Source organism: Protopterus annectens, chromosome 2.part0, assembly GCF_019279795.1.
Source record: "Protopterus annectens isolate FY-2018-M chromosome 2.part0, PAN1.0, whole genome shotgun sequence".
In the NCBI taxonomy this organism is placed as follows: domain Eukaryota; kingdom Metazoa; phylum Chordata; order Ceratodontiformes; family Protopteridae; genus Protopterus; species Protopterus annectens.
The window spans coordinates 163262127-163274692 of record NC_056728.1 but is presented as its reverse complement, the minus strand read 5'-3'; the positions used below and the strand labels follow the sequence as shown (position 1 = coordinate 163274692).

The 12566-nt window shown below is 36.0% G+C and overlaps 1 protein-coding gene across 1 annotated transcript in view; it reads left to right on the top strand.

Moving 5' to 3' along the window:
- The window catches only part of CNTNAP5 (contactin associated protein family member 5), a 4019360-nt gene that overhangs the window by 2699101 nt on the left and 1307693 nt on the right, over window positions 1-12566 (top strand). The window contains exon 13 of the mRNA XM_044060643.1: window positions 5341-5544. Within this exon, the coding sequence (XP_043916578.1) occupies window positions 5341-5544 (204 nt within the window). The remainder of the gene's footprint in view (window positions 1-5340; window positions 5545-12566) is intronic.

The window sequence follows — 12566 nt, the reverse complement described above, 5'->3', positions numbered from 1 at the left end:
AGAGCTGTCTAAGTAATTTCTCTTTTTTAATTTATTTTCTGACTGTCCTTCTGTTTTTTTTTTTTTTTTTTATGCCATGGTTCACTAACACAGCCCTTCTCCAGATCCTAGTTGAGTTTTCTGCTGTTAATTATTGCCTTTATTATCTCAGAGACTGGAATAAATTTGCCCCTAGTATCTTTCACATTGTAAAATATGTTCCTCAATCCCTTCACTGTCCTAAGCACTCTTTCAAAATTATCTGACACCTCTAGTGATGACAGGTAATGAAATAAACTCTACAGGGCATAAGACATTCCTCAGTGTTCTCATCAAAGCTTTGTGCTTTAATCAGCATACAGCTTTCAAGCACGGACATTTTTATTTGTTCATTGTGTGGAGCATCATGTGTAGTGACTGATATTATGGATATAGAGATATGTACTGCAAAAAAAAAAACAGTTGTCAAAGTGCTAAATCCATTTTACCTACATCAGTTGTGCAATAAACAACTGAATACATGCCACTTCCTGGGCCAGAAACTTCAAAATTAAATCTTATAGATGATGGGAGAGCAACCAGAAATGGCTCCTGTAATTAGGCAAAGAAATGCATCACCAAGTCATATCAGTGCACTTACTAGCATCTAATACAGCAGGAATGTTATATTTCAAATCCACCACAAATCTTATCTGTTTGTTCCCGGAGCTACAGTAACTGCAACCTACATCTCATTTCAGTCCATTAACTAAAATACAGCTGACAGTTATTTTTTAAGCAAATTACAATCACCTGGTTGTTCAGTGATTCAGTGAGGTGTAAGATACATACACATTTATATTGTGTAGATATAATTACTTGCAGTACAAATCTCTGCCTGTCAATCTCCCTGTCAACAGTAGTTCACTTTCCTATCTACTATAGTCGTTCACTTAAATCCTACTTACTATGATTTTCTGCGTCTATATCAGCATTTCGAAAATTGAATAGTTCGAATCACTAAATGTCGAACTGACATGATACTATCCAATTTTCGAATGCAGATAAAAATAAAAAAAAATAAAAAAAAGAACTAACTGGTGTAGGCATGGGGTCAATCCCCCCTGCGCCCCCCACACACCCCGCTACTTAAATATACCAACTCCGAGACCACACTACATTGAGGTAAATGGAAATCTCCCCTTACAGAGATTTCTGTTTACCCGTTTGACTTTCTGCCCTTTCGCCATTCTCGATGCAACAATATCAAATTCGATATTGTCAGCGTTCGAGATGCTGATAGGGATCCTGATTTTCTATACTCCTCCTACTTTAGACTGTTTCTCTGCCTCTCCTCCATACTTTGGCCTCTCTCTTTAGCTATCTTCCTATCTCATACTGTTTGCATTTTGCTTCTCTGGTGACTCATCTTCTTTCATAATATTCTTGTAAAAAAAAAAAATATATATATATATATATATATATATATATATATATAGTGTTTTTGATTACACTTTGAAAATTTTTTTGTATACTTTATTTTAAAATGTTATTCTCCTGTATCTATTTGAATTTTATGTAACTGTTGTGTGGATGTTTTGTATATCTATTTCAATTTTAACTGTTTTTGTGGAGCTTTTCTCCTCGGGTCTCTGCTGAAAAAGGGTCTCTACCCAGCTGGACTAACCAGTTAACAAATGTCAGATAAATAAATAATAAATAAATAAAGACACTGAATTTCATATTCTGTCAGCAGTGTGTATCATCACGCAAAACTTAAGGAGTAATAATACACAGTACCTGAGAAGCTGTAGAATGTGTGTTATAAAGCATTATGGTACAAACAGAGTATATCAAGCTGACTCACCAAGACTACACTGGAAACATAACATCATGTTGATAATTAATAAGTGACATTTAAAATGATCTAGATTCATTGTATAGACAGGCTGTAACCACTTGTACTGTAAGCTCAGAAGCAGTCCCTAAATTATATTGTACACAGAGCTAGAAAAGCATGAACATTTACTGCAAAGGACTGAACAAGTATTTTCTTACTACTTTATAGTAACAGCACAGCAAGAGAACCATTTCATTTATCAGGTCACTGAAATAAGAATTAAGCACAACACACAAAAAAGGATCGGTTAAATAACATGAAATGGGAACTTATCTTTACTTGGAAATGTGATGAACAACTGGAGTGAATTCAAGTTAGTGCCTCAAACTTAAGTATTGTGTTACAAAAGTAGCAGCAGTCACTGAGTGCTGCTTCATGTGTGCTCTGAACACACCAAAAGCTAAAGCAATTCACACAGCAATTGCAGACTACTTTATTTCAACAGAGGTCTACAGCAAGAGCGTTACCCTTTATCAGACAGTAGCACATTACCTCTCCACCACTATGTGCAAGAAATCCAGCCAGAGCTCAAAAAGATGGGGGAACAAAGGCCACAAAATAGAGAAAATGTTGAAATATTCTTGTTATAAACTTAGAAAGTTGCTAGAACAAAAGACTTTCCATTAGCATTCTTTCTTAGAAGGATATAAGTTTGAAACTGAAATGTATGTCATTAGTTAATGACGTCTGTTGTCAATGATTTGCCTGAAAACCACAACTTCTTTGAGGAACACATCAAAAATATGAAATAAAAATCTAGACATTCTCTGAAAATCTGGACAGTTAAGAGATGAGAGTAGTGCTCAGTGAGTTTGTGAAACACTTTTGGAAACATTTTTGCAGCTGTCAGATGTGCATTTAATTTCATAAAAAAATGTGCAGATCATAACCTTAGCAGTTTCTGTATTGTTGATTTAAAACCTACTCAATACACATTTCCTTAGGGGCATCATGTGTATTTAAAGTCCTGAGAGTTTTTTTTTTTTTTACTGGAAAGATGATTGTCAAAATACAACATCAAATAAATTATTCTGTTATCTAAAGTAGTTAATTAAACATTAATGCATATGAAAATATAGACATCCCTTTTACAAGTGCAACGATACATTTGAGGTGTGCATCCTGCAAACATTACTGTACTTATAGGAACTCGTAAGGCCTCCGGTCTCTGGCTTCCTTCCTCACAACACCTGTGCAATGCATGTCCCCTTGTGCCATATTACTTTCTTATAAAATATGTTATCTTGCTGGGGATTACAATAGAAGAGGACTGTTCCCAGACTGTTTGCTTTGGGTTCCTGTTGATGTTCAGATATCTGTATCTGTGATCTTCAGACTGTAAAAGAAAATACTTGTTAAATATATTAAATATTACTAAGCTGCAGTATCTCAGAATATGCCTCTTGCTCCAAGGAATGACAGCCTTCAAATTAGTATACACAAGTAGTGAGGACAGGATGGAACAGGTGCAAATCCTTCCTGTAAAATTGGTTTAAGGGTGCTGCAGTGAGTTTCAGCATTCACTGTGGCATACTTTATTAATTGAATGATGTCCTTCATTAATCATTGTTGCATTATTCCTCACTATAGGGATATCCTTCTAACGGTAGCTATATGTCCATCCAGCATACCAATACATCATTTATGTACCTCATGCTCTTGGATGTACAACATATATATGATGTGTGACAAATAGAAGGGTCCAGATTTTAGTATGCTGGCTGGACATATGGCTAGCCTTGGCAGGATATCCCTATAGTACGGAATACAGAAATAGTGATAAGTAGGGGCAACTACTGTCATGTTAAGTTCTTACATAATTGTACTTATTTGTAATTTCTGCAATATTTACTACTTCAGATCTGTTCATATAGATGTACTTTTCATGTTATGTTCCATATGCTTTGAAAATAAATGTGTGGAATAGAGTTGCCTTGTTATTCAAAGTGTTTTAAAAACCTGAAACAGTGATTTCTAAATTCTAATTCATGTTAACACTGAAATATTGCCAACTGCGTAGATAAGTCATTTTGATAATCATGTTGTGTTAGCTAGCATTAAATACTTCACAAACAACAGAAACAGAGAAATGGACTTATTCTGTGGTGAACAGCACCATACAAAATGAGCCTATACATTATGTGAAATGCAACAACTTTCTTATACAGTGTCTTTGTGAAATAGCATATCAGTTTTCTTTAAACTGGTGTCACAATGGTCACGTACATTGGCAGTTATTTCATTTTGCATGTTTTTGTTTCTAATATTAATATCCAATGAATCAAAAAATCAGGTTACATGCAGAAGTTAATGTCCTGTACAGAAAGTAAGATCACTTTGAAATGTTACTTTTCTGTATGTCGAGATGTGCATTGAAACAGAAAAGCACATAATTAACTATAAGATGCTAGTAGCCAGTATTATGTAACAGTCTGCCATCCAGGAGAAACAACAAAAGAGTCAAAATTATGTTTCACATGTGTAAAAATTAATGCTTAAACAGTGCTAATAATAATTTATAAATAGTAATTTATTAATAATTTATGAAGAACACTGTTGTAGTTAATGGGAACTTATTGGCAGCATAAAATACACTGGTCAGTTGCCTAAACATAGAATATTCTATTTTTGCTGAATGTACTTGTTATGATAATACGGATTCCTATCAGCATCTCGAATGCTGACAATATCGAATTTGATATTGCTGCATCGAGAATGCCGAAAGTGCAGAACATCAAACGAGTAAACGGAAATCTCCGTAAGGGGAGATTTCCATTTACCTCAATGTAGTGCAGCCTCGGAGTTGGTATATTTATGTGGGGGGGGTGCAGAGGGTGCAGGGGGCTTGCCCCCCTGCCTACACCAGTTAGTTATTTTATTTTTTTTTTATCGGCATTCAAAAATTGGATAGTTCGATCATGTCATTTCGACATTTAGTGATTCGAACTATTCAATTTTTGAAATGATGATATAGACGCGATAATACAGTATGTTCACCTATATGACCACGCTCACTTCTCCCAGTCGTGAAGGCAAACAAAAACAGAGCTGAAGAGCAGTCCACAGCACCCATTTTTTAACAGTGCAGTAAAATGAAAGGTAATTGCTTGATGGATTGTTTGAGTCAAAGTGTTAAGCATGTTATCTACATGATGCAGTTGTTTGCTGAATTATAAATGTTCTGTTACAAAAACTGTTAATGTTTTGAAATCAGTGGTGCGACCATGACCTCAGCTTGCTGGCTAGAGGCAGGAACATGGGCATAGCATATTATTGCTTTATTACTATCATGCTAGTGAATATGCCTGTTTTCTTTCAAAATACTGTTGGTTCTGTCTTTGATGCATACCTTAGAGCATAAGCAACTTGTCAGTGTTAGTTTAATGTTTTCATTTTGATGCTATCTCTATCTCTTGTTATTGACCTGTCTGTTGAATCTGCCTCCTCAGTTGCTATTATTTTTCTGTCTATTCACATAACAGAAGACAAAGCCTGGACTGTCATACAGCACAACAACACTGAGGTCACTCAAGTGCAAGGCTTTGATATGGAGACTCCTTATTCCATGTCATTTAACTATAGCGGTAACACCATGGAGCAGCTGTATTCCCTTATTAACAGTGCGGAACACTGTCAGCAGGAGACAACATACTACTGTAAAAAGTCACGGCTCTTCAACAGCCCCAGTAAGTACTCCAGCCTTTTTATTTCTAAATTATATGACTTGCTTGTATGTCACATCAGTTTTACACATTCCACGTATAGTGACCTACTCTATAGACTTTCTGAAAGAAATTACTTCATAAAGAGTGTGACAAAGAGAAATACTGCCAGCCCAGCTAGCTGGAATTTTATAAATAATTATATGTCATTGAGAATATTAATATGATTTATATAGAAGTGTGACAGAAAGAGATACTGCCAGCACAGCTGTCTGAAATTTTGTAAATAATCATATGTCATTTGTGAATAGCAGCATGATTTATATGCTTGTTTTACAAATGTATTAGAATTGTATGTCATGTGTATATTAAACTGCTGGTACAGAAGTATGTGTTGAAAAGGGTTTGTACAGTACTGAGCTTAAAAGATGTATCCACAGTGTACCCTACTGGAGCATAGAAGATTAACTTGGAAAACTTAAGAATAGTTGAGATTGATGTGATTTATTGCTGGGCCATAAACATGAGATGTTATCTTTCAGTTTCAGTCAACAGGAGACAGGATGTCTATACTAGGGGACTCCCTGTGTTGCCTTGAAAGAGAGAGAATAACTAGGCTTGATATGTAGTAGTGTTTTATTGTTTTAGGACTTCCAGGATCTGCAGACACCTGAGGAAAAGCCTTTTATTTATGTATTTTTCACAGGGAAATGCTAAATGTTGGTAGTGACTATTACTGACAATGGGGGTTTTGCTTGGCAACTAAAGTCAAGTGACAAAAAGTGATGTCCTCCAAGCTAACCCAGCAGTAATATTTGATATTAATTTAAGAACTCACTGAGAGAGAGAGTGGGGGGGGGCATTTTGTATTTTGTATTTGACCTAACAAAAACATCCACTCACCACCTCTGCACTTGCCTTGCTGTAAATAAGTTAACTAGGGTACAGTAATTTCTCTTAGATTCTCTTAGGAACTCAGTAAAGATTAGTTTAGATGTTTTCTGTATTTATTTCTGATTGTCTTGCAATGTTGTTTTAAATTTTTCCTGTGATTCTGAACTCTGATGTACTTACTGAGTATTGTCTTGTTCTTTTATTATTTATTATTGCATATATTTAAACCTATCCTTGTGGCTAATATTTGTAAGACATATTTAAGCTCTTAGAGTGCTTGCATATCTGTTTGGTGATCCTGTACAAGCCACTCCTAATAGCCTGGCACTTGGTCAAAATACAATTTGGATTAATAATAATGTTACACAGTAGGATTGGATACCCTTTGTTAATGGCCTTAAAGTAGCTGATAAAGAGTGGCTAGTGGCACTTGGAAGTACCTTATAGTCTGGTCAGAAAGGGGCATAGCTAGTAAACCTGTGCCAGCCTTTCCCGGAAGTGTGTGTGTGTGTGTGTGTGTGTGTGTGTGTGTGTGTGTGTGTGTGTGTGTAAATCAAATCTCAAAGTGTGTGTGTGTGTGAGCTACTTGCGCAGAGACATGAAGCACTGGTTGGACAGAGGATACTGGAGATCTTGGTTTGGCCACTCAGCTGAGATCTCAACCCTATAGCTGTGCCACTGGGGAGTCTTATTGGGGATCTGGAGAAACAGGGAGAAACCATCCCCAGACTGACTGACTGACATCTGCGTGCTCTTAAGGGAAATTGCACTTTATTGTATGTGTACTTGTCATCCTCCCAGTGTCTACATTCCCCACTGTTGCCAGTGCTGAGGATTGAGGCTCCTTGATTACCAGGCCAGTGTCGGGGTATCACAAAGAGAAAACCTTTAGGTCTTTCCAGTTCTTAAGGTTAAAAGTTGTGCAACATCGCACTGTATACAATAAAATCAGACCTATTTTGACAGAAAAAGTAATGCAGTTAATGCCACACACGGTACAGGTAAACACTAAATCTTTGCTAAATTATCTTCCAAAAGCTGTATAGTATTCTTTAAATATGTTGTATTATATTACACTACATATCTGCATTTGTACATTTCATCTTTCAGATGAGACAATAAACTGGGGTTCCATCTGCTTGAGTTGGTGGTAGCTCAGGTGGATGTAAAAGATCAAATGACACCTATCAAAAAGAATAGGGGAAGTTCCCAATGCTCTGGCCAATTTCCCCTTGTAATATAAATACCACCTCAAGTCTCCCATGAAAAGAGGCTACTAGCCTAGACAGACTAACCTAGTCAATAAAGGATAGATAAATAAATTACTAAACAAAGAAAAATGGAAGTTCCTCAGTTGATAAAATATTCCTTATTGACATGTAATACACAAGTTACCTTTTCAGTTGATCTGTCCAGCTTTTAAGGTTGCTTTTGTACATTTATCTAGACCGAATAACATTCTTGTATCATCTGAGAAAATTTTGACTTCTTGCAGTTAAGATTCAGTTCCTCATCTGAAGAACTATACAGTTTTAAATCATCCACAAAGAGAAGTTGAGAAGTCTTTACACTTTGTTGTTTTCTGGGAGTCAAATTGTAGCCATAACCTAATCTGTAAAGTAGAAGCTTAATGGGTTAAGGGCAAGACAAAAGAACAGTGGTAACAGAGTGTCACCCTGCAATATCCCCCTTTGAAATTTTAGCCCTGGGATAATAATTTGTCTTTTATTATGGCTTAGCTGCAAAGTGATTTGCCACTATTTCATCGTCACTGTAATAGTTATAATATATAATAATTGAATTCATAATTATAATAATTAATCAATGTAGGGTGCATCTTATACATCTTATACATTTGCATACATATCTTACACATATGTAAGCAGTCTTTTATCCATGAATGTGAGATTCTGTCAAATTATTTGTTTGTAGTTTATCCATTCCATACTTAGCTTCTTCCCCTTTTTACAATTCTCCATTATCGCTTTATTAATAACAAATGATCCTTTGTTTTATATGACTTTGTTTTGTTACCCATCTGTTGTATTATCATGATTGAGTTTCCTTCTAAATGACTATAAACTCTATTGTCATCGATTCCATTATATAGTTCATAGATTGTCAGAAGGCAAGTTATTGGTCTATAGTTTTTAGGATTTCTTGTAGGTTAACTGTTAAGAAGGAGTATCATTTTTTCTGTTAACCAGGTTAGCTTCTGTTTGGGGTGCACATATAAATAGTTCTTACTCATGGCTAAATCTTCATGTAAAAAGATCTTAATACATTTAGCCAGAAGTCAGCTACTCCATCTGGACCTGGGGTTTTCCATTAAGGAGCTTTTCTTAATTTTGTTTCATTTTATCTGACCATTACTTCATCCTATTTCATATCCTGTACATGTGAACTTACTATTTATTTGACCTTTTCTATCAATTCTTTGTTATGTTCCACAGGTTTTTCATAGATATTTTTCCAAAATTTGTCTATTTTTCTTTTCTTTTTTTTTTTTTTTGGTGGTGTTTCAATTACTTTTGCCTTGTTTCCCAATTTTCTATAAAACATTTTTGGGTCATCAATAAATTGCTTATTTTGTACTTTTCCTTTATATTTATCGGCGTATCTTCTAAGGTTTTTTTTTTTACCTGCCTGTGCTGATATCTTTACTTTATTGAGTGAAAGTAAACCACTTGAGGGTGGGGTTGGGTGCAAAAGCAACGTAGTAATAAAAGAAAACCAAATGCACCCAACTTACACAGACACTGACTTTAATCAAATAAAACAACAAACAGAGTGAGCACTTTCACGACCAAAAACTGTCGCTTCATCAGACAAACTTAGAAATAACACAGCATCTATATATAGTGTTAGTTAAGCCAATTAAGTCATTAATTAATCAGCTGATACAATCAAATAAGACATACAAATCTTAAAAAGACAGCAGTAAAAGCATCTTTAAAAAGTGCATACAGCACAACATAGAAACATATATATATATTAAAACATATATATATATTTATGCATTTACTACACATAAAATGTATAACATATAAATATAAAAATCAATGTTTAAGCCTCCTTAGTTTTAGAAAAGGCTTAACAGAAAAAACGTCATTCAGGCCTAGAGGTCTCTCTGCATCTAATAAAAGTATCCATTTTTGTTCAGCTTCTTCTACTGTAGTTTCAATGTCTCCCCCTCGGGGACTAGCATCAATTACCTGAATAAAAAAAAAAACCTAAATTTATGTAAGGGATCAGTTGCCATGACATGATTTACTAAAGCATTATTCTGTTTTTGATTTCAAATATCCCTATTATGTTCTAATATTCTGTCCTTCAAAAGCCTATTGGTTTTCCCTACATAAAAGACATGACATTTCCTCAGTTGCTTATTTTTCCAAATGGCCCAAGGTTTCTTGGTATATATATATATATATATATATATATATATATATATATATATATATTGTTTTTCATGAATCTGTTGTAGTAATGATCACAAATCTGCATTTGAAACTTCTGACAATTTTTCTTGTGCAAGTTTTTTTTCTTTCCTCTTATTTCTCTAATCTTTTTGTATATCGTCTGTCTGGAAATTCTGTACTTCTTGCTTAATAGTAACAGCACATAATTTCTTTATTCTCAATAGTCCACTGTGTCATCTTTATGGCTCTTTTTTGGCCTGTCCGTTTTTGTGATTTTTTTGTGGACTACAACTTCCTACTACAACAGGGGGAGGGGGCATCCTCCTCCTCTGAGCCTGGCCTAGCCATTGTAGGAATGTTTCTGTGTCTTGAAGATTCTACGGTGTCATTTTACCAGTCTTGGCAGCAGTGTACCTACCAGGATTCGGCACTTTTTATCCTGAGACTTGTGCACCCAGCTATCATTTTTATTTTTGATGTACTTCTGTCCATGATATATGTTGTATAAAATATAGTCTATATATCAGTGTCGTCTTGGTGATTTTTTTAAAAAACAAGGTCTACCTCATCAAGGTGCTCACCAAAAACTGGGGATGAATTCAGTTCCAGAAATACTACTGTCCTTTGCTTGCTGATTTTATCATCCTTCTTTTCAAACTCATGTCTCAATGCGGACCCCTCTTTCCCTATGTAGTGAAGTCCACGAAGTTAAAACTATGTGATGAAAGAAATGAATGTACTGGGGATTGGGAAGTGTATGCAACAATAGATGTTAATGATGAGATAATTTAACATAGTTTACTACTGTAATTGTGAATGGTAAGAGAAGATTTTTTAGATACTAGAGCCAATCTAAAGTATGTTATTTATGCGGGGATAAAAATCATTTAGTACAGGACTATAACAAATGAAGATTAACAAATGTACAGTAGAAAATATTACTACAGAAGATGTGAGAAGGGAATGTGGTATGGAGAATGGGGATACGGATAAAGGTTAAACAATGAAGAGTTAGTTACAGAAAAATACTTCAAAGTGAGGTTATTAATATAGTGGAAGAGAAGAGATTGGCAGTTATAAAAAGTGCAGAGGAAGGTGAGGGAAAAGTGGAGACTGGAGATGAACACAAACTAGATAATGAAAATCTGTTGGTGGGAGACTTGGGAGAAGAAAAAAAGAAAAGCTGCAAGTAAAACACTTCCAAAAAATATAGTAATGCTAGTATTAAATGTGAATAGAATCAGATGTGATGTATGAGGTATACTAGAGGTACGTTGGTGTAAACAAAGTAAAAATTATATTACATCTGAAATCTAGCAAGCAAAAAACAAAGAAGAAAAAAGGAAAAGAATACAGGCAGTGTAGGGGAAGGGAGGGACATTGGTCGAGAAGAAATGAGACATGCTCTGGAATAGGAATTCTTATAAAAGCAGAGAAATAGGAATTCTAGATGTAACAGTGATAGCACCAGAAAGGATAGTTATATATGATATGAGAATGAGATAAAATACATGTAAACCTGTACATGTAAACCTCAACAAAAAGTTGAGCTTCCTCATCAAATCCTCTAAAGCTAGCTATGAAAACAGAATTGCAGCAGATAGTAAAGACAAGCACACGGCCTTCTATATTTATGTAAAGAATATCCACGGCAATACCCAGATTTGCTCTGAGCTACTGCACAATGGTACCTCCTATATCGAACCAACAGATATTGCCAATATACTTACCGACAGATTCACTGCCAACTTTACTCCCCCCCCAAAGGACCAATCACAATACCAGTAGATTGCCAGGCACCCAGTATTACTGCTACACAGGTTAAAACAGCACTGTCCAAGGCCAAGAATGCAGACAGCTTCAATGAGACCTGACAATATCCCTTGCTGTGTTCTACATTAACTACAGAGTAAACTGGTACCTCACCTGTGTGCCCTGTTCAGTCACAGCCTCACCTCAGACTTTGTCCCTACGGAATGGTGAACTGCTAAAGTCATCCCTCTCCACAAAGGATGAGTGACTGCAGACCCTGGTAACTATTTCCCCATTAGCCTGATGAGTCCGATATGCAAAGCTATGGAAGTCATCATCATGGATCTAATAAACAAGGATATAGAGAATCTCCAAACTTTGGATCCCACACAGTTTGGTTTTGTGAAGGATAGATCATGCCTGCTCATCTTGGTTGACTTCTTTGAGTCAGTCACCAGAGCTGTGGATGAAGGCAAGGTGGTTTATACAGCCTACCTTGATCTGGCCAGGGCCTTTGATGCCATTTCCCACTCAGGAATCCTAGAAAAACTCACTAAGTTAGGCATCAACCCCTATATCACTAGGTGGGTTGCAAACTGGCTCACAGATAGAACCCACAGTGTGAAAGTAGCTGACTCCAAGTCAGACTGCTGACCAGTCATGAGTTGAGTCCCACAGGGTTCAGTCCTGGGTCCTCTCCTGTTTGCTATCTACTTCTCTGAAGTCCAGGCCAACACGAAGGGACTCTGGCAGAGACAAAGTTCGCAGACGATTACAAGTTGGAAGCTATTATTAACTCCTCAAGTGATGCTGACATCCTACACAAAGGCCTCACTGAGACCAGTGACTGGTGTCAGAACCATGGCCTTAAGCTCAATGCCAAAAAATGTGTCGTCAACCCCTTTGGGAAATCCCAGTTCCCATGAATTACCACATAGATGGCAGTCCACTAAACACAGAAGGCGTTATAAGAGATTT